The sequence below is a fragment of the Crinia signifera genome, chromosome 6 (genome assembly GCF_055691185.1).
Source record: "Crinia signifera chromosome 6, ASM5569118v1, whole genome shotgun sequence".
Classification (NCBI taxonomy): domain Eukaryota; kingdom Metazoa; phylum Chordata; class Amphibia; order Anura; family Myobatrachidae; genus Crinia; species Crinia signifera.
Window position 1 is genome coordinate 85198275 of NC_139222.1, and position 21448 is coordinate 85219722.

The 21448-nt window shown below is 41.2% G+C and overlaps 1 protein-coding gene across 1 annotated transcript in view; it reads left to right on the forward strand.

Moving 5' to 3' along the window:
• LOC146007756 (LIM domain-binding protein 3-like) overlaps positions 1-10119 on the forward strand; it is a 48806-nt gene extending 38687 nt beyond the window's left edge. Inside the window, exon 9 of the mRNA XM_083146352.1 lies at positions 965-10119. Within this exon, the coding sequence (XP_083002478.1) occupies positions 965-1054 (90 nt within the window). The 3' untranslated portion in view covers positions 1055-10119. The remainder of the gene's footprint in view (positions 1-964) is intronic.
• The last annotated feature ends 11329 nt before the right edge of the window (positions 10120-21448 follow it).

A 21448-nucleotide genomic window follows, 5' to 3' on the forward strand; every position in this document is an offset into this window, starting at 1 on the left:
GAGCTTGCTGTTGCTCTACAAGAGCATTCTCCTGCATATTCCAGCCTGTACCTGCTCTAAAAAAAGCTTCTGCTTTAGTCCTGTGTAATATACCTTGCCTTGTCTGTCCCTGCTCATACTGAGCTTCTGTTTGCCTTATTTCTTTATTTACAGTTTTACAGCATATTCCATTGCACTTTACCTTGTGTACATATTCATGTTGTATTGTGTTCTTTATGTACTTGCTCCTAATGAGCTTCTGTGTGTATATACCTGTGCTTACATGTCAGTACACCAGTCCAGTCCAGTAGTCCATTTGTCTGCATGTATTTGCTTTGAATTACGCTTCTACCTCTTCTGCTCATATTGCACTCTGGCGCTACAGCGACTGCATAGTTTATCACCTTGCCATTGTGGTTCAGTACATGTACTGTACATGTACATAACAACTATTGTACTGTGACTCTAGTGTGCACCATCTGCCGCAATGGTCTGGCACCAGTCGCACACAGTAGTGTGCTAAATGTCTTATTGTTTGCATTGTGTGTCTGCTCCTTCCTTTTCTGTCCCAGTCTGACTCCAGTCCAGTGTTTGCCTTGCCCAGCCTCCTGCAGCATCCTTGTCCACCTTAAGACCTGGCGGCACACTAGTACCTGGTGGATATAATCCGTTGAGGAAAAGTGGCTGTTATAGGTTAAGCCTTAGCCTGCAGGAGTCTTTAAGGACTGCTGGGCAAGTGCAACAGCGCCACCTATACCACCTTGGTGGCATCTCTAACTCTGCTAATCAGAATAATTACAATAAACTAAGGTGCTTAGTATAATTTTTGCCTCAAAATATCTGAAACCAGGTAACCTCATCTGATAGGTCCAAAACAATAATGTTCAAGAAATTCAGGTCACGGGCACCACCAAGTCAGACCAAATGATATCAAATTAAATTACAATATGCTAATAATAATATTCACAATTGTTCTGGGTTCCAGGTTTGTCACGTGAATTTGGAGGGCCAGCCTTTTTACTCCAAAAAGGATAAGCCTCTGTGCAAGAAACACGCCCATGCCATCAACGTTTAAAGAGCATCAATGGATCTAAAGCTGAAGACAAGCAGTTAAAAACATCATATATATTCTGTATTAAAATCACATCAATTGTTTATTTTTAACTTGTTGCATGACACAGTGCAACTAAATCACTTGTTTTATGTATATGCAAAAAAACACCACAGTGCAACTAAACCAGTTTTTATAGAAATCAGCGCAAAGGTCATACAAAGAAAAAAAGTCACCGTTCTAAAACTTTGTGCCTAAATGTGATGATTCGTTAGGTAAGAGCAACACCTTAACTATATATGCCAGACTTAAACAGATGGATACATTCCACATTGTTGGAGTTGCGTCCTTGCAATTGAATACAACCCATTAGCTCAACAGGAAGTTTAAGTTTTAATGATGAGTAGAACATGGTATTGAATTGATATAAGGTTCTAACATGGATTATATTAAGCGTCCTACACAAGACCGAGTCTAGGCCACAATTGAATCTAGTGATACTGTTTACATGTTCATGGTTTATACGAGAACACTTTTACGTTCGTCCTCCGTAGCATCAGCTCTCCTTCTCAAGGTGTGGGGTCCAAAAGTGACAGCAATTATTTAAAGTGTGTTAAAATGCTGTTATTAAAACATTACAAGGCCCCTGTGTATAGCTTCTGACCAATATATGGAGAAGTTACCTCTTTGACGCCAAAGGGGTTTATTAAACACTCAGCATTTGAGTTTGAAGCAGCCTTGCACAAATATTTGGAGAGGTTATTGTTCTGACAGTGCTCACAGGAGATTGAACGCAGAGCTGCAGTCCTAGCAGAAAAATAAGCAGAGTGCCAAGCAACCAGATGTATGGTATTTTTAGAGCCGCCGTGGATAGTGTTTTAAAATAAATGAAGTGCATCTTGGCCAAAAAAGGAAGCACTGCTCCGCTGTTTATACCATGATCCCTCTGCACCTTTCTAAGCATACAGGGAATTGGGAAATGCAGAATCTGTTTGGCATAATAGAGTAGCCCTAACACCCCCCCAAAAATGGATGATACTCTTATTAAAAATCAGCAGGATGCTCTTATTATTAATATGATTGCGGAGGTACTGATGGGGTTACTCAGCGCTCAGAATGATTGCCAGTTTATAAATTCATGGTCTATCCTCCCACATCTGTAATGGGTTTAGACCATTTCGGATAGAGTTTGCACACTTTAATGTGATTGGTTAACCATTCCGTGTTTGTCAACTTCAGCCCAGAAGATCTATTCACAATAGGCCTATATAGTTACATTTTTTTTCTTACCTGGGCTTAACCGATGTTACAGTAAGCATATAACTTAAACAGCCAGACTATGCTCCCATCCCGTCTTCTGTGACACGTCTGCTACGGCTATTTCTATCCTGGCCAATATTTAACATGGAAATGATTTTGCTTGGTTAGCTATACAGACTAGTTACAAAGCCAAAGCTATATGAAAAACAATGTTTCCAATTTGACTAAATGACATCATTTTTCCGGACAGTTCCTGTAATTTTATGTGAATAATCTCCCATTTTAGATTAGGTCTGATCAATGAAAGCAATTGGGTACTCATTCAACTATTGAATAGCAAATGTATATTTTATACATGGTGTCTTGGAGTGAGGTGGTATTTCTATATAGGAAAAGTTAAATAATGAGGTTGAATAAAACATATAGACCAAAAAAAGTGAAGAATATGCGGAGGAAAGAACAAGTTTTGGAGGGGAATGTATTAAACATTAGAGACAAGGGGGCAGATGTATCAAGCTTCAAACAGTGATACAATGGAGAGTGATAAACAGTCAACCAATGAGCTCCTACTTGTCATTTTACAGGTTGGGATTGAAAAATGATAGGTAGGAGCTGATTGGCTGCTTGTTTATCACTCTCCACTTTATTGGAAAGAGGTAAAGTACCAATCAATTAACTTGTATACACAGCCTGTAGCATTGCATCACTGATTGGCTAGTACATTATCTTTCTCCAATTTATCTCTGTCCAAGGTTTGGTACTTCTTCCACTTTGTGTGAAACATGTTGTGATAGGTGTGTAAAATGAAAACAATGTATTTGTACTGAATGAAGCAACATTGATGTGCCTAAAGAAAACATCACGACTGAGAAAACAAATGTATTTCATAGATAAATAGGTCAGCATACTCTTGTAGGGGCGATGGTAGCCAGATGCTCTGCATATATTTATATATATTATAGCTATACATGCATACATATAAGTGTGTATTTGTGTGTCGCTGGTTTGCTGTGGTGTAACAGTTGTCTCTGATCCTGATTGGTTTCCCATTAACCAGTGGCTTCTTAGAATATTTATTTTTGGAATAACTCAAATTCCATTGTTTTACATTTCTAAGAAAAGCATGCTGCAAGACACTATAAATTACATATAGATTACAGTATTATGTATAGCTTATGTTAAGACATTGGGCAGTATTCAATGCTCAGGATTCACCGTTTTTTATGGAGAATCGGGCTGTTTTCACTTTCTGCGGTGAATCTTTTTCACTGAAAATCTGATTCGCCCTATTCAATGTTCACTGTTCGCCGAAAGCAAACAGTGAATGCCGGACAGTTCTCTGTTTCATGCTCGCTGCAAGTCGCTGTTGTTTTTTAATGGGATTTTCACTTACATTCGCCGTAATTCGCCGTGAGTGTATTCAATGCTAGGATGGCAAATTGCTTTCAGAGTGATTTTCGCCGTGTGTCACCGTTTGGCAATCGCCATCTTTTTAAGGTGAACTGGAATGTGAGCCAATGTGATGAATCTGCGTTCCCTTGCAGTGGTTAAAAATTGCCGTCAGGGGCAACGAGCCCCTGCGGCGTTGAATAGGGCGACAGGAAGGGCTGGCAGTGAATGCTCCAGCCCTCCGGAAGTCGGCGACTGTGCAGCGAATCCTAAATAGGATTTGCTGCACATGCCGAACAAAAGCATTGAATACTGCCCATTATCTAAAGTAATTTTTATTGGTGAGACTAATTCAAATATAAAACTGTGGCCATTAATTAAACAATTAATGATCACCCCATTTAAAATGTCACATAGACCAAAACATTCAGTATGTGTTTAGCAAATTATTTTAATTAAAACAAATGAGGGTTATTCTAGGATGATCAAAAGGTCATTTGGCTCTTGTAATTACACTTTTGCACTATAACAATAATGATTAAAAACAAATTTCTTTATTTTAGTAGGGAAACGATGGCAGTATATCTATCTACACATTTCCTCTATTTTTGAGCAAATTTAATGTAAGCTTTCAGGGGAGGATTGGTCATAGGGCACACAGGGAAGAATCCCGATGAGCCAACTTCCTGTCACTGTGAGGCCTGTTTTGTCTGCTGACATGTGACTCCACCGCCCTGCATGACAGACAGCCCAACACCCTCATTACTCTGAATTGTCCCCATTCATTCTGTTATTCCATCTCTGCAGTACAGCAACTCTGCCATCCAGTGATGCTGCCATGGCTACATATCATATTATATCTCTGGTGCTGCCCATGTTGGCCACTTTTAGTTCCGAAAATGACCCCCTTGCTTATAGCATAGAAAGCTTCTCAAAATAAAAGGGCACACATTATTTAGAGCACTGGATTTAAATATAATTGAAAAAATATATATTTCTGCTTCTGTTGTTTGTCAAATAGTCATTATTTAGCATATTTCTTGTTTTCTTTACTCTATATACATCCAATAGCCTTTATTTGAAATATTATATACTGTAGGAGAGTATGGATTGGTTTTATTTCACCTATTTTGGTAAACCTGTATTTTATGAATATTGCTTTCACTTACTGCTTTTATTTCGTTTACAGTTTATTAATTGCCTTTTGCCAGTTGGGCTTAATTACTTGTGTATTACTATAATCTGGCAAGCAAATGCTTTATCTAGTATAGGTAAGGATACACAGATTGTGTGTACCAAGGCAGGTAAATGTGTAAAGGGGCATACACAGAATCCCCCTAACCCAGTAGATTTAACTTGATCTTTAAAATGGAGCACTGATCGCTCTGTGTGTACAGCCCCGGGGTGACGCCGATGCAAGGTCCTGCGCGTCGCCATCGCCCCCAGGGAAAGACAGCGCATGCAGGTCGCAGGGCTTTGCCTATAAACAGCAGGCAAGGCCCAGTGCTGTACAGATTGCTCAGCACACATTGTGGTGTGCATCTTGGGTGTACTGCGATGTGTGCCGAGCGATCCTGCTTAAGCCCGTGGCTCAACATGGAGGCCGGGTCACCCTGTGTGTATGGGGCTTTATCATTTTTTTCCTAACATTTTCTAATACAGATTCTTGTATAACTAATGTGATTTTCAGTTCTTTCTGTAACTAATTGAAGAATGCTCTAACAATATTTATATAAAGGAACTAGAACACACGGTGCCTTCTAGCATTTAGGTTATTTTGTTGTTGTTTTTTGGTTTGATAAATTAGCTTAAGTTGGAGTTAGTTATTTATAGATTTGAAGATTGCGGTAAATATTTTTTTAAAGTTTGTTTATTTATGTGTGAATATTAATGGTAGGAAATCGTTGTGAAGTAGGATTAGTGTTGTAGAAAAGCCTGGGGAAATGTAGCATTCGAAATAGCTGTTATGCTTAAAAGATGGAACTGGTGGTTTATGAACAATGCTAATTATTGTGTCTTATTGTGCCAGTTTCCACACGCATGAAAGAGGGATATTGATATTTGTCATTAATTAGGACATCACCCTAAATGCACATAGCAAAAATGTGTAAAATAGTGTTCCCACAATAAAACCTCAGAAAAATGTAAAAGCTACTATTAAAGGATCAATAACACAATATACAAGGTGTCTGATATAAAACAGTTACTATTTACAAATGGATTTACATGAGTTTAGTCTCAAAGGTAGCAGCCTTTTCGGCCTTGTGCGACTGAGGTTACTTTCTCAGATAGTGGTTTGGCCCATTGGCGTGGTTAAAAGAAGATTAGGTCTCCAGGTAACCACTGTAGCAGACCAATGTCAGAATCCAGTTCTCGGTGCAAACCTCTGGTCTACCACCAACTCATCCTCTGCTCAGACCTCTCTTGAACAAGGATTGCAAAAAACAGCTTTCTGTCTCCAACTGGGCCCTAGCTGTCTCCTCAGCACACAGTGTGGCAGTGACTAAATATTTCCATTTCCAAATGCCAGGTGGCAAAAAGTTATTGTTTATATTGAGGTTTTCCATGTTATGGAGTATATACGCTATTTTCTACTAAAGGTGTCTAAAGGTGATAGGTTGCAGTGTTCTCCAGCAGTTACTGACAGGGTATCTGCTGATTAAAACCAAAAACTAAAAAAAAGTGAAAAATGAAAAAATTATGGAAAAATATTTTATGGTAATAAATGGTGTGTTCCTGTGAGCATTCCACAAATGCCACAGTTAGATTATGTTAGCAATTGGAGGGCAATGGTGGTACCACCGCTGCCCATACTGAATAGGCATACTTTGCATACTTTGCAGGAACAAAAATCATAGGTGACGGCTGCTACCAGCAATTGTCAGTGATGGTTAATACCAGGGAGGAGGTTCTTTTAAATAAATGAAATCGTGTGAAAACCCCATGATAAAAAGGGGAGATGCAATTGGAAACGAGGTTAACAAAGATTTAAAAAAAGTTGCTTACCTTGCACCCAATATTGAATTACCAAGGGAATGCGTGCCCCCGATATCAATCGTATCCAATAAAAAATGGTTGCTGTGCTGGAAAACTGCACTGTGTAAAAATATTTAAATAAAACATAGATGCACCCCTCTGCGGGATTCTCCCATTTTTTTAACGGCTCCCGGGGGCTCCCGAGGGGAACTCCAATCTACTGGGTTGGGGGGCTTCTGGGGTGCTGGACAGGCACAAGGGTTGCTGGGAGTTGTATTTCTTCCAGTGGACAGCTGATGCACTCACACACTAACACACTCACCCTGTTGCAGTAGACGCAACTATATTCCCCTATTTGAATACCATAATCCTGAAGCCGTATGTAAACCCATGCACCACGGGCTTTAAGCATACTTGTATTTGAGGTTACTGGTCCTTTAACACCATCATGAGTTGTCATTTTTTACTGCAGCATCCTTGGTATTCATGTCTCTATTCCATTGGATATTGACAGACTTGACTGTAAGGAAATTCTAGCTTGGATGCAAGCAAGATAACAAGTTGCGGTTATTATTACTTGTATTGTTGTAACCAGGATCTCTGAACTCATACTTGTTTGTCTAGGGAGAACAGGATGAAACTACTGAGCGACAGTACTGTAGCAGCTTGGGGTGTAACGTTGCACAAGTCTCGCCCTCTTATTCAATAGTGTAAAGGTACTTATTAAGTTAATATAGGTAGCAGTGTTTAAAATATTTATTTACATTTACTTTATTTTTCAGAAATGTGCGGGGGTAAAAAATATATTGGGCCCAATACTTGGGTTGCTGACCCAGTCATGTTGAACAGGATTAAGAATACAAGATGAACAGGTCCACCATCACGGGTGTACTTCAGGGCCTGTTATCCCAGGCCCAAACAGAGAGGGGGCCCAGGGGGCTGATCTGTTGATCGGTGTCATCATTTAATTGCAGCTGGAGCACCACTGTTGGCATTTCGAGCCAATTAGGAGCTATCACAGCAAGTGGCTTCTGATTGGCTGTTGGTCCACAAGTTCAGCACAAACGGTAATTCATATGTGAATTACCGCTTGTGCAGTCTCTACTTGGCTGCGACCCGATACTCCAGCTGAAATCAGCTGGCGGCATTGTTCCGGGGGGGGGGGGGAGGGGGGATTGGGGACTGGGCCCAACAATTTGTGTTGGCAGCCCTGAAAATAAATAAGAAGCATAGACATTTTTTCCAAATGCAACTATTCAGCACGTCTCCAGGGACTGAAATAACCGCTGTGACAGCCTTATACAATATGATGTAAAACTATACAGCACTAGTTCAAGAAATAAAACAGCTCTCTTCACTTTCTACATCAATATAAAAAAGAATAGATTAATTTATATGTGATAACACACAAGCTACTTTCTGCAGAGACAAAATGGATGTTTTATATCCATTAAATTGTATGAACTATATGATTTTTTATATCCATTATAGGTGAGGAAGTGCTCATAAATAACTACGGCTTATTGCATGTGTGTACCACAGTAATAAATATATATATATATATATTTTATATAAACTAATACAATGTGAAACTTTAGAAGACTTGCTACACAGGACAGCATTAGAATCGCGTTCATATGGTTTTTCAAAGCTTCCCTGCAGCATATATATATATATATATATATATATATATATATATATATATATATATATATATATACACTAAGGTTTTAATGCTTGTTCTCATAGACCTAGATTGTGTTTGGGAAAGTATTGGCTCATAATAATAATGCAGAGCAAGTGCTTGGGCACAGCAGCATTCATTTACTGTAACTTATTGTTTGACTATGAGCATAAAAGCACATGTAATACGATTGGATACGATAGGATAATAATTATTTAAAAATAACTAATGCTTATGCAATAACAAAATGGTTTTTTTAGAATATCATTTGAATATAAATCATTAGATGTCACTTTGAAAATAGATGTATATTTATTTCCATTAACTGTAAGGCAGGCGCACAAAGCCCAGTGTTGCCTATCCTTGACTTGATATATATAGGACAGCAATTGTATTGCTTCTGACCTAAACATGGACAGTTACTGTATGCAGTTGGAGAATGACCAAGGGACAAGACCACTGCAGTCTGCAGTGTCTGACAGTAAATGCATGAAATAGAATGCAACACATCCGATGGCATATAAAACACCAGTGCGTACAGTGAAACGGATTTTGTCTTCAGTCCCATTTACATTCACTGCATTAGTAATGAACACCCAAACTACAAAATAGTAAAAACCTATTTAACAATGACAATAGATTGAAAAAAACAAAACAAAAAAAAAAAAAACTTTATGGACGTTTGCATCATAATCTATTTAATCCCATTGTGTTCGTGTTGGAGGTTACGGGAAGATTGTAAATGTTTGTAGAGTAAAAGTTACATGTGAACAAGTTATAGAGTCACATATTTCGGGGTGGACACTTGTAGGTTTGGCTTATTAAAGAATGGCTTATAATAGAGGTTCCCAAACTTGGTCCTCAAGACACCCTTACAGTCCGGGTTCTAAGAATAACCGACCTTAGACACAAATGACTTTATTAGTACCGCAATCAATTTGATTTACCCAGCTGTACTTAGTCATGGCTATCCGTAAAAGCTGGACCTCTAGGGTGCCTTGAAGCCTGGTTTAGGGTTCCTCTGGCTTATAGCATGGGGTTGTAATGTTTTGGGGTAAATTTAATAAGATGGGAGTTCTATTGAAGATGGTATGTTGTCCATAGCAACCAATCAGATTCTACTTATTTATTTAGCATCTTCTAGATAGAATCTGATTGGTTGCAATGGGCAACATCCCATATTCAATAGAACTTCCATCTTAGTAAATATATCCCTATGTCTGAGTCTACTATACCACTAATGGTTCTGTTCATAGTTATGTATGTTATTGCCACTTGTATTTGCTTGTCCTTTTGATTTCAGAACGGTTTCCATTGAGAAACGTCCGTACAGTTATGTGTGACATGGACTCGCAAAGGCAGGAAGGAGTATTTTTATTTAACCAACAAATGCCACTGACAATTACACTTTGGTCAACCCAACTAAAGACTCAATCATAACACTGATCACTTAACAACATTATAATCTTTAGGGCATAGTTAGAAATAATGGCAATATCTGTATGTCATTTCTTATTAAATATCTATAGAATATGAGAGTGCATATTTTGCATGTAGTCTGAATGTTAGGTAGCATAGTTGTTCACTAAGACATTGCCTTTACACCACCAAGTGCACTTGCTTTTATATATATATATATATATATTTTTTATGTGATCAGCAGTATTACAAAAATAATGTGTGAATGTATAATGCATGGATTTGCTTCTGTAAGAATAAACATGTCTGTGATGAAATACACTGAATGAAAAAATAAAAGTGTTTTGCTGTTGTGTTTTGACTACTTGTCTCATATTATAATACAAACTACTGATAAGCCTCGAACAATCCATCAGATCTATATGGAGAGACTTGCTTAAGAAGTATTTGGCTGCGAAACAGATGAAATACAGCAGAAGTATGTGAATATTGAGTAACAGTTGTTGCCTGGATGACGGATCAAACCACATTCTGGGCCAGATGTATCAAGCTTCAAAAGCGGTAAAATAGAGAGTGATAAACAACCAGCCAATCAGCTATTACCTGTCATTATTCAAACCCAGTCTGTGACATGGCAGTTAAGAGCTGATTAGGACAGCGGGGACTATACATTGCATCATCTCCATACACCTCTTAACCCCGGCATCCCAACTGAAGTTAAAATGTTGTCTGAAATTTTAGGTAAGTGATTTCAAAATTTAAATATGAGTAAATGGGAATGGGGTTCCCAAAAAAGGTCTCTCCTGTGGATGTGCTTCCCTGAGAGTAGGGTCAGTAGTCAAAGAACGGAAAAAAGTACTCTCTTCTTTTTGGGGGCACTCTTATCTTAAAATATAACTTTTATTGGTTCCATCGTCCCTTAAATAGATCACACAAAACAAAGATTTCACACAGACAAACACATGTTGGTGTGGTCACAAAAGTAACTCATATAGTATAAGCTTTCATAAGGAGGTTGCCTAATCTTCCAATTTTTAGCACCCCAATACTTTGGTTAAATACCCATGAGAAAAAAAAGGTGACATTTGCTAATTACCTATAGAAAAAATTAAAGGAATCTTGCACTAAATTATAGTTATGTCAGAGCATTTGGAAAGAATAAGACCTTGCTACACATAACACAATCCTAAATTCAACTTTGTCAGTGCACAGATATTATAAGGCAGTATAATAAATACATTTCATATTTTCAAAATAGCACATATGCAATTGCTATGGTGCAAAAATTATGTCTGCCAAACCCCAAGAGATAGGGACGAGCCAGTGGCGTAAATTAATCTGAGTTGCCCAGAGGCAAGATAAATATTGGTGCCCCACCCCCCTGACACACACATACACTACCTTACATAAATATATGTATATATATATTATGGAAATTATGTTTAAAATATAGAGAATGTGACATCTATTAGCCTGCTAGGACGGGGAGTCAGCCACAGAAGTGAAGTTGGTGGCTTTTAATTAACTGATTCAAACTTGCAGGGGAGGAGAGGTGCCCCCTTGGGAGCAGGAGCCTGGCAGCAGATGAGTTCATTGTCTCCCAGAGTTACGCCTCTGGGATGAGCTTTTGTACATACAAATTGCTAGAATAAGCAGTATAAGAGCTGGGCAACAGGGATAGGGGGAATAAGTAGTCAGCTAAAATAGTATTGCTTGTTTATGTTTTAGGTGGAGCAAATGATACTACCTAAAGTTATATTAATTTCACAACACAATAGTTGTCATGCAAACGTCAAAATAATTAATGATATAACTTATATGTCATAAAGCATATGGTAAGAACAGTAGCACAATCTTGCGTGATGCATCACATGCAGTCAGAGTATGCATGTAACTCTTACACCTATGCATACAAGTCAGGACTTGGTATTACTTCATTGCTTTGATGTTACCTAGGCTGGATTCCAACTGTTTATTAATGTACCAGCTTTGGCATGAATCTGGCTCTGATCAGTGCCTGCTTCAAGATCTTTGCTTTGAACTTCACCATTAGTTTTATTGATGGTGATTTTGTATCTTGCTGCCCAATTGATGACCTGGGTCATATAACTGCATTAAGACCTGCTCAATAGGCTGTGTATATTCACAGCCTAGCTAGCAGGTAAATGACGCCCGGCACCATGCTGAAAGTCCCCCCCCCCCCCCTTACTGCTCGAATCCACTCACTAGCATGTGAACGGATGCATGCGGTCACACAAAATTATTTGATGTTTCGATGAATGGATGTTTATGCAAAACATCCACTTGCAGCCGTGTGGGGAACTCTGCGAGTGGGGGGGATAAATGGGCGGTGTTAAAAACACAGGCGGCGCTGCGAAATTCACAGCACTGTATGTGGACCACAATAAGGTCCTATCTCCCATTTAATATGCAAAAATATAGATTTGAATATTGTCTCTTATTTACAATTATATTTAGAACTAACTGTACAATTACCGGTGCAGATGAAATGTAATGCTATTTTTTTTAATGCAATCATTTTTATTGAGTTTTATAATATACATATACAAACATAAAACAAGAACAATTAAACATTAAAGAAAAAGAAAAACAAAATGTACATAAATTCAAATAAACAGAGTAATAGAATCATAACACAGCATTCGATTCGTTAATCCTTTCCACAATCAGCAATAAAAAGTGACATAATAAACGTGGACATTATAGAAACATAAAGGAAGTGTCTCAGAGCATGATAAATGTTTATTCAAAGATGGAAGGTGAGTTTGCTGGTCGGTCGAGGGCTACAGGCCCATCACCAGACAGAAGGACAGCTAGACAGCCACACATCAGGTATTGTATAAGGGAAGTCTAGCCATTTAGACGAAACTGCCAAATATTTATTTTGCGCTTTTCTAAATAGATATGTAAATTTCTCATGTGAGATCGTGTCATTGACCAGTGATAACCAGGAATGTGTGGTCGGGAAGTGTTTAGCTAACCAGGTCCTGGCAATACACACCTTGGCCAGGGCGCAGAGATCAATCACATATTGTCTGGTCGGTGCATCTAGAGTTTCCTCATCCATGGCAGCAAGGAGGCAGACCATGGGTGATAAAGCAATTTTTTGGATACCGGTACTAGCAATAATGTCTATGACACCTGACAAAAAAGTGGCTATATGGGGACACGACCAAATTAAGTGCCAGAAAGATCCGTCCCGAGCACCACACTTGGGGCATCGGGGAGCAAATATACTTCCCATGTGAAACAATTTGCCTGGTGTGTAGTAAATCTGATGGATAAAGAACTGGATATGCTGAAATCTAATAGTCAGGGTATTAATACGGAGACTAGAAAGAGACAACTCCCACGTGTCATATGTACGGCTATTTACAAATATTCTTATGTAGAACATTTTGCATAAAACTAAAATTATTTTAGAGTATAGATTAGAATAAAACAAATTAATTTATAATCCAAGCAATCATAGTTTTATATATTTAGATTTCTATGGTATAACCATGATGGGCCAATTAAAAACAAGAAAATTAGTATCTTGGAAAACCTGGTCCGCAATTCGGGTGCAGAAGACATAAAACAGGACAAGTTGCAGAAAACTGCTTAGAGCGCTAACCAAGGCTGTTCTCTCAGGGCGAGCAGCTGCAATGAGGGACTAGTCAGGTCCCCGAATAATTGGATATGCGAAGAAAAGAAATATTGCAGCGCTCATATATTTTAATGAGTCAACCAATTCATATATAGAGAATTTAATATGTTATAGAATTAAATTCTCTATATATGAATTGGTTGACTCATTAAAATATATGAGCGCTGCAATATTTATTTTCTTCGCATATCCAGATAAAACTTTGGCACACACTTAAAAAATGTGACAGTGATTACAGTCATTCAGTCCCAAAACTCATGATGTTGAGCATGCACACTATAAAATCTTCATCAGGTAGACGGATGGTTTACAAACAGTGTCTAGGGAAACAGTCAATGTGTCAGCACCAAAAGGTTGACATGCGCTAGGAGAAATGTTCTACACATGAAATGGTCGCAGTAAGTTTTTCACAATTATTCAAAAATTTTTTTCTTTTTCATGCAATGGTATGGTATGGTAGGAAGGGATGCGGTTAAACCCCGACGCTGGAATCCTGACCGCCGAAATCCCGAAACTTTCTCCCTCCGTCGGTGTCCACGACACCCATGGAGGGAGAATAAATTAGCGTGCCGAGCGTAGCGAGGCACTGGGCCCGCTGCGCAGCGAGCCCGCAAGGAGGGTCGATTCACGTCCCCCCCCCCCTTGTAGGGATTTCAGCGTAAGGATTTTGAACGCAGTCCGACCACCGGGATGCCATACCGAATCCAGTAGGAATGGTAAAGAGTGCCAAGTGCAGTCCCAGTAGACCTTAAAAAAAACCTATTCACGTGTTTCAACCTATTCCTTATTAACATTTTGCTGGTGTCGACCTTTTGTCAAAGTCAACTTAGTAAATGTTGGCCTTTTGGCCTACTTACTATTTACCCCAACATTGTCTGTTAGCTAATCCACATTCCTTCATTAGAATCTGTATTATGGTCATGGGCAGGACTGGTACAAAGTGGAGCCATGAATATGATAAATAGGAAATAATGAAGAGTAATTCTAGGCTAATACTAATGTACTACCTGACTGTAAACTACAGAACTGCAGCCTAGAACATTACAAAATGATTGTTGCTTACAGACGGCCATTGACCATGAATTAGCCAGAAAGTATATACAGTATATGACCAATGTTGAATACTTTACCATCCATGGATTGAACCGTATGGTTTTCCATCATTGAGGATGCACAAGCAATTAAAATATTTTTATTATAAAGTGCCTGGGCACTGAGTTTACTCTGCCCCTGACATTCCTGCAAAGCTGCACTCAGAGGCTTTGAATTGTAAATTAGGGAGGAAATTCGGTGGATGAAACTATCGATGGCTCCCTTGCAGTAGATTTCACACCATCAATGCTACCCACCAATGGTACTTTCGATAGTAGCCATCAATGTAGAACCTACCAATGGCCATCTCAAATGGTGCTTGATAGTTGTGTCAGGAACATATAGATTAACATCCTGAACTACTTTATGAACTCAAGTCATTGAGGGCCTTGGTTTCCTCCATTGTTAAAATTTTGGAAGAGTAAATCTCTTTACGGTTGGTGGCAAATGTCTATTGAGAGACAGGATCAAATGTGGAAGTTTTGAAAGCAGGTGATGCAGTTTCAGATTACTTTTCCTCATTACCATAGAGTTCTTTTAGCTTAAGGCTGCGATTAAACTTAAACAGATCTAGCTATCTAGCTACTGAATTTGTTGGCAAAATTGGTCGGAACAGAGGACTATCCTTTATTAGGAACAGCAATTTTATTGGTGGTCATTGATCTAGATGACAAATTAACACTAGGTCCTCTTTCTGTAGATTATTTTTGAACAACTTCATTCACTGGCCACCTCTTCTGGTGTATTGCCTTTGGCAAGACCCATTGGATCCTCGGTCACAACCCCTAAAGGGGATCTCAGAGTGACAGATAATGAGGATGTACCAGTACTTTCAGTCTCAATGGATGACTTTGCACTGGAAGCTTCAGTTTCAAGGGGGAAACTTCATCTGAAAGTGGATTTTCTGCCTGCTTTGGCATTTCAGTTATTGACCCAGGGATACACATGGTGCTCACTGTAATCCTTATTAACCGTCACTACTTTCTAAACTTAATGAGATCAGATCTATAGTTCTCTACTTGTACCGAAAGATTATGTAGTCAATCATCGGCAGGGTCTGACTTGATCTTATCCAAGTGTGCAGATTCAAATATCGCCATTATTTCTTTCATAGTGTCTTGTTTACGTGCGACCAGGGCTATTTTTGTGCAGGCTCCAGCAGGAACTGTGGCCCTTATTCTAGTTCACTCTTTCTGACAAAATATTCCTCAGATGGACAAACCCATGTGCACTGCAGGTGTAGCAGGTGTAAAACCCCACCCAAATCTAATTATCTCTGCACAAGTAACACCTGCCTCACATGCAGTGCACATGGGTTTGTCCATCTGAGGAATATTTTGTCAGAAAGAGTGAACTAGAATAAGGGCCACAGTTCCTGCTGGAGCCTGCACAAAAATAGCCCTGCGTGCGACTCCTCCACCACCAGCATCAGATCGAAGCAGCACTTGCTAAGCACCACCACCGATTTGTGTCAATAGTCAGGGTTGTACCTTGTGATAGTGGGGACATTTTTAATGTTGAAATCCCTGGTAATTCTTTTCTCCCGGAAATAATCAGAGATTGTCACCCCATACAAATAAAAGTCAATCTCACATTTATTTTTAAGGAACAATTGGCTATACAATTATTCAGCTGTTTCACTACCAGCTGTCCCCTTCAGGTTCACTTTAAATAAAATCCGAGTCTGATTTAGACAATGTAAGTGTGTCTTCTAGCGGTAGGTTAATGTGTACAAAGCCACCCCCTATTACTGCGCAATAGTTTTAGGCAGGTGTGGAAAAATGCTGATAAGAATGCTATCAAATAAATAAATGTTAATAATTTACTTGTATCAGTAAACAAAAGGCAACTCAAGGAATAGAAAGGAAATCTACATCTAGTCAATATTTGGTGTGACCACCACGGTCTGACGTTATCAGTGGCCTCCTTCTCCCCACGGCCTTCACAGCGCATTTAATGGTGAATGATCCCCCCCCATGTGCATGGCTGCATTAGCACTTGCAGCCACCCACAGGGGCGGGGAAATGCGGGGGGGCGTGTGTTCAGCGGGCCTTCAGCTTCCTGCCTGCAGGGTTTCGAATAGTAGTAGCCCAGTTAGCAGATTTGAATTGGGCGCATTGTCTGTCAGATATACCACACCCCCCTAGCCATACTAAGCAGTCACAATAGGATACCACACCCCCCTAGCCGTACTAAGCAGTCACAATAGGATACCACACCCCCCTAGCCGTACTAAGCAGTCACAATAGGAAACCAATCTGGACACTATACTTCTACAAAAGAACATTTTACTAATAAACTTTTTAGTAATCATTACTATTTTCTGTTGTAATCAATGACTCAGCCTTCATCCATTCAGATGCTTTTACAGTTTTCTATATTATACACACAAAGATCACAGGAAAGTGGTGGGCGGTCCTAGGAGGTGACTATAAAAAGTTGTAGCAAAGTTATAGTACTAATAACGCTACCTAAGAACTTATTTTTGTTGTATTCGTTCATTATCCCGTGATAATTATACTATATTATTGCACTTTTTCACTTGTCATGTGAAGGCATTTGCTATTATGGTTTAGAGAGGAAGTAAGAGAAGTATTGCAGGAAATCCTCTTAGTTTCACTAAGTGGGCAATACATTGAGTTTTATGTAGAAAGGAAATAATTAATTGAGCTAGAAAGGAAAGCATCTGTATTTCCTGCTGCTCTACATACAATAGAAAGTGCCCTCTAGTCCAGGACGTAGTGTCACATTGACAGACGTGTGGCAAAGGCTAGTTCCTGCCACTGCTAGAGAGATGGCAATGTGTGCACTCGCTAATGAAACAGAGGGGTTATTCTGGTTGATTTGCAAGGTTGCAAATTTGCAGCCTTGCGAGTTCCCCAGCAATCGCCTGCCGAATGCTGGTACGCCCACCCCCCGCCCCCGCTTCCGCACCGCGTACGTTCGCATGCGGCTGCAAATGGATATTTAACATAAACATCCATTCGCAGGCTATGGGGAACACCCACATCATTTAATGGTCGTCAGCCATCGAATGATGTTGAAGGTGCATTAATATCTAAGGTTACTCCCAGGTAACCTTAGATTTGCATGCACACTCGAGAAGAAGTGGGTGGGCCCCCACGGGTGATTTCCATGGGAACCTAGGGTGATTTCCCATGGGCGCGACTACCCACCGCCGCCCCACACCCCTGCTCGCAGTGTTGGGTGCGTGTGCCCGGCAAACACCCTGCACTGCCGTAGCCGCATGCACTCTGCACTCATGCACTCTGCACATGTGCAGTAATACATTTGCTCATGCGCAGACGCACAACATCGCATGGGGGATGTGAATACACCAGAATAACCACCAACATGTAAAAGAAAAGGTATGTGATAAAATAATAAAATAATAAACAGTAACAAGCCTTAAAAATGAATGTGATACAAGAGAGTACGGTACAGCGCAGCACATGGGTTTATGTGAGTATGCATAGTGAATGAATCCATTCGGAAATGTTTTTGTAATTAAAATGAATCTGTGTTGTTTAAACAGGCTCTGCAGATAAGTCACTATGTTATCCAATCTATACCTCCCAAGTGTCCTGATTTTTGCTGGACCATCCATTTTTTCGGGGGACAGTCCTGTTTCCAGCCTGGGGCCAGCAGTATCCCATGGTGGTGGTGGTGCATGTGTGTGTGTGTGTGGGGGGGGGGGGGGCAATACTGCTGACCTCAGACGGGAAGCGGGACCATCCCCTCAAAATATTTGGATGCTGTGCACATATGTACAGCTTGTATTCCGGGAGACAGAGGGGCTGGGGGCATGGCCAGCAGCTGACAGAGCCACTGGCCATGCCCCCACAGCAGTCAAAATATGGCATGGCCTTGCAGGAGCAAAGCGATTTCCAGGCCACAGGCCACTAGGCCACGCACCCATATTTTTCGGGCATGTGCCTGAGTCACAACATCAACAGTTCTAAAGTTGGGAGTTACTCTATGCCAATCTGTCCACAAGAAGGTCAGAGCAGTGCCACACCAAAAGTGGACCTTCCAGAAGAGGTTTTAGAAAATCCTTTAGGGATCTCTATATCCATAGACCACTAATCCCAGGGCCTATACTCCCCTGGGTGATTGCAAATGTTGTACAAAAGTCTCAAGTATTTAAATTGTGTGAATATGATTAGCGGCATCCCGTTCTGCACTCCACTTACTGATAATAATGTAGCAAAGTTCTTTTAACTGGGTATATTGTGCGTGACCAGGCTCACAATTGTTCTGTTGCTTTCTGTAGGTGGTGTTTAGCAACTGGCTCTCTCCACTCCAATCTATCCTCAGTGCTGCTGTTCAGCTCATCTTCATTTCCAAATGTATTACGTCTGTCTCGGCACTCCTATAAGGCCAACACTGGTTTCTTTTCCCTCCAAAATCCAATACAAGCTTCTCACACTCACTTATAAGGTCCGCACCCATTCCCCTCCCATTTATATCTCTGACCCTATCTCCCTTTACATTTCTGCCCGGCCTTATCGCTCCACTAAGGCACGCTGGCTCTCCTGTCAGCTGCTTGCTTTCTCCCATTCCTGCCTCTAAGATTTTGCATATGATGCTTCCTATCTCTGGAATTCTTCACCTCTTCCTATCAGACCCTCCAGCTCTACAAAACTTAAAGCAGACTCTCAAGACCAACTTCTTCATCAAACCCAGCCAACTATCTGTCATGACTCGATGTATCAGGCACATCCTTTTCAGGTTCTTTTCCTCCGTCGGCTGGGCCCGGTCTTCTTGCCAGATCACATGAAAGCACTAATTCCATCTGCAGACATTGTACGCCAATCAGCAGACACTAGGGGGTTTAAAGGTGTTCAATCCACAAGGGTTTGATGCCAGTGCAACACTATCCTTCAGCTTGCCTGTAGTAGTGTCCATCAGCTGTTCTGAATCAGCTCCAGCCCAGACAATCTGGTTACTCTGCTGGAATTATTTCTTCAAGTCTTCAACTCCAGTCCTGTTAATTCCATGGAATTACATTCTTCAGTCAACAGCTCGTCTGCTCATGTCACGAGTGGGGGATTGGATGAAGTCGTGTGGTGCTCAGGAACAGGAGACGGACCAGGAGGGGAAGGATTGAACCGTGCTGGTTTAATAAATGATTTCATAAATGGCAGACAACTTTTAGCACTTAAATACGTCTTTAAGTGGCAGTTAGTGGTAAACGAATAATTTAAAGAAGTAAGTCCCGAAAGAATATAAACCACGTCTGTGATAAACAAAAGTCTGAATCAGGAGGTTTGAAGAAGCGGGAGATCCGGAAAAGGTAACACGGATGATTGGTGGTACTGTTCCTTTAAATGGGAAGAAGCCGGACACCGGATTGCTGGAAGACGAGACGGTGGAGAGAGTGCCCTGAAGGACTCGGGAGTGCGGGAAGGCACCTGGACCCTGGCGGAAGAAGCAGCAAGGAGCCAGTGGTAGCAGTATTCCAGCCGCAACACTAGAACTAGGCACCAGGAGTCAGGAATAATGAGTCACGAGTCAGGAGTCAGCTAGGAGCTGTGAATGACTCTAGAGACTTCTTGTACTGACCCTGAACAGCCCTAGGCAGATCCCCTATATCCCCAGGGGTTAGCTGCCATTGGCTGTCAGGGAAATCTGGGTGGAAACCTTAGACCTGGCACCAATCCCCGTGCTGCCCTTACTCAAGATGGCGGCGCCGGCCTCCCGGCGTCACCAACACTGAAGGAGTGTACTGCTCCCTAGCCTCCCCGCCGCTCACTAGCCGCCAGCCCGCTGCCGCCCGCTGCCCCCAGGACAGGAGACTAACACACGCTAGCCGGCGGCGGGCGCGGACGGGTGAGTAATGGACCCGCCGCGCTCCGCTGCGGCTGAGTGTGACAGTACCCCCCCTTTTCTGGGTGACCCCAGGGCACCTACGCACCTTGTGAGGGTTTCTTTGGAAGAACTGTCTCACCAGACTTGGAGCGTGCAGATCAGCAGAATTTACCCAGGAATTTTCTTCGGGGCCAAATCCAGCCCACTCCACCAGAAACTGAAGATGGGAATTACGACAACGGGAGTCTATGATCCGTTTTACTTCGAATTCTGCCTCCCTCTCGGAGCAAATTTTAGGCGGCTTGGGCACCTTTCTTTGGTACATGTTTAATCTCAGCGGTTTGAGAAGGGAGATGTGGAAGGAGTTGGAAACCTTCAGAGATGACGGTAGTTGTAACCTGTAAGCGACGGGATTAATAACTTGAATAATCGGAAATGGCCCAATAAACCGAGGAGCTAGCTTCATGGAAGGTAAACGAAGGCGTAGATGGCGGGTAGACAGCCATACCCGATCTCCGACTTTCAAACGAGGAACTGCCTTTCTCTTTCTGTCGGCCATCCTCTTGTATCGAGCCGAAGATTTGAGGAGGGCGTTGTGGACATCCGACCAGATTTTACTGAATCGTTGCAACGAGGCGGTTGCTGCGGGTACTTCGGAAGAAGGTAACTCGGTGAAGTCTGGGGATCGTGGGTGCTTGCCATATACGGTAAAGAAAGGAGTGGTCTCTGAAGACGAATGGTAGGAATTATTGTGGGCGTATTCTGCCCAAGGCAAAAGATCTACCCAGTCATCTTGGGAAGAGGAGACGAAAAGCCGGATGAATGCCTCTAGGTCTTGGTTGACCCGTTCCGTCTGGCCGTTGGTCTGTGGATGAAAGGCGGTGGAGAATTTGAGTTTAACTTGTACGGCGGAGCAAAGTGCTCTCCAGAACCTTGCCACGAACTGTGTTCCGCGGTCGGAAACAATCTCCTTGGGTAGGCCATGCAATTTGAAGATGGTAGAAATAAAAAGTTGTGCTAACACGGAGGCCGATGGAAGACTCTTTAATGGGAAGAAATGCACCATCTTGGAGAAGCGGTCAACCACCACCCAGATCACTGTATGCCCTTTTGAGGG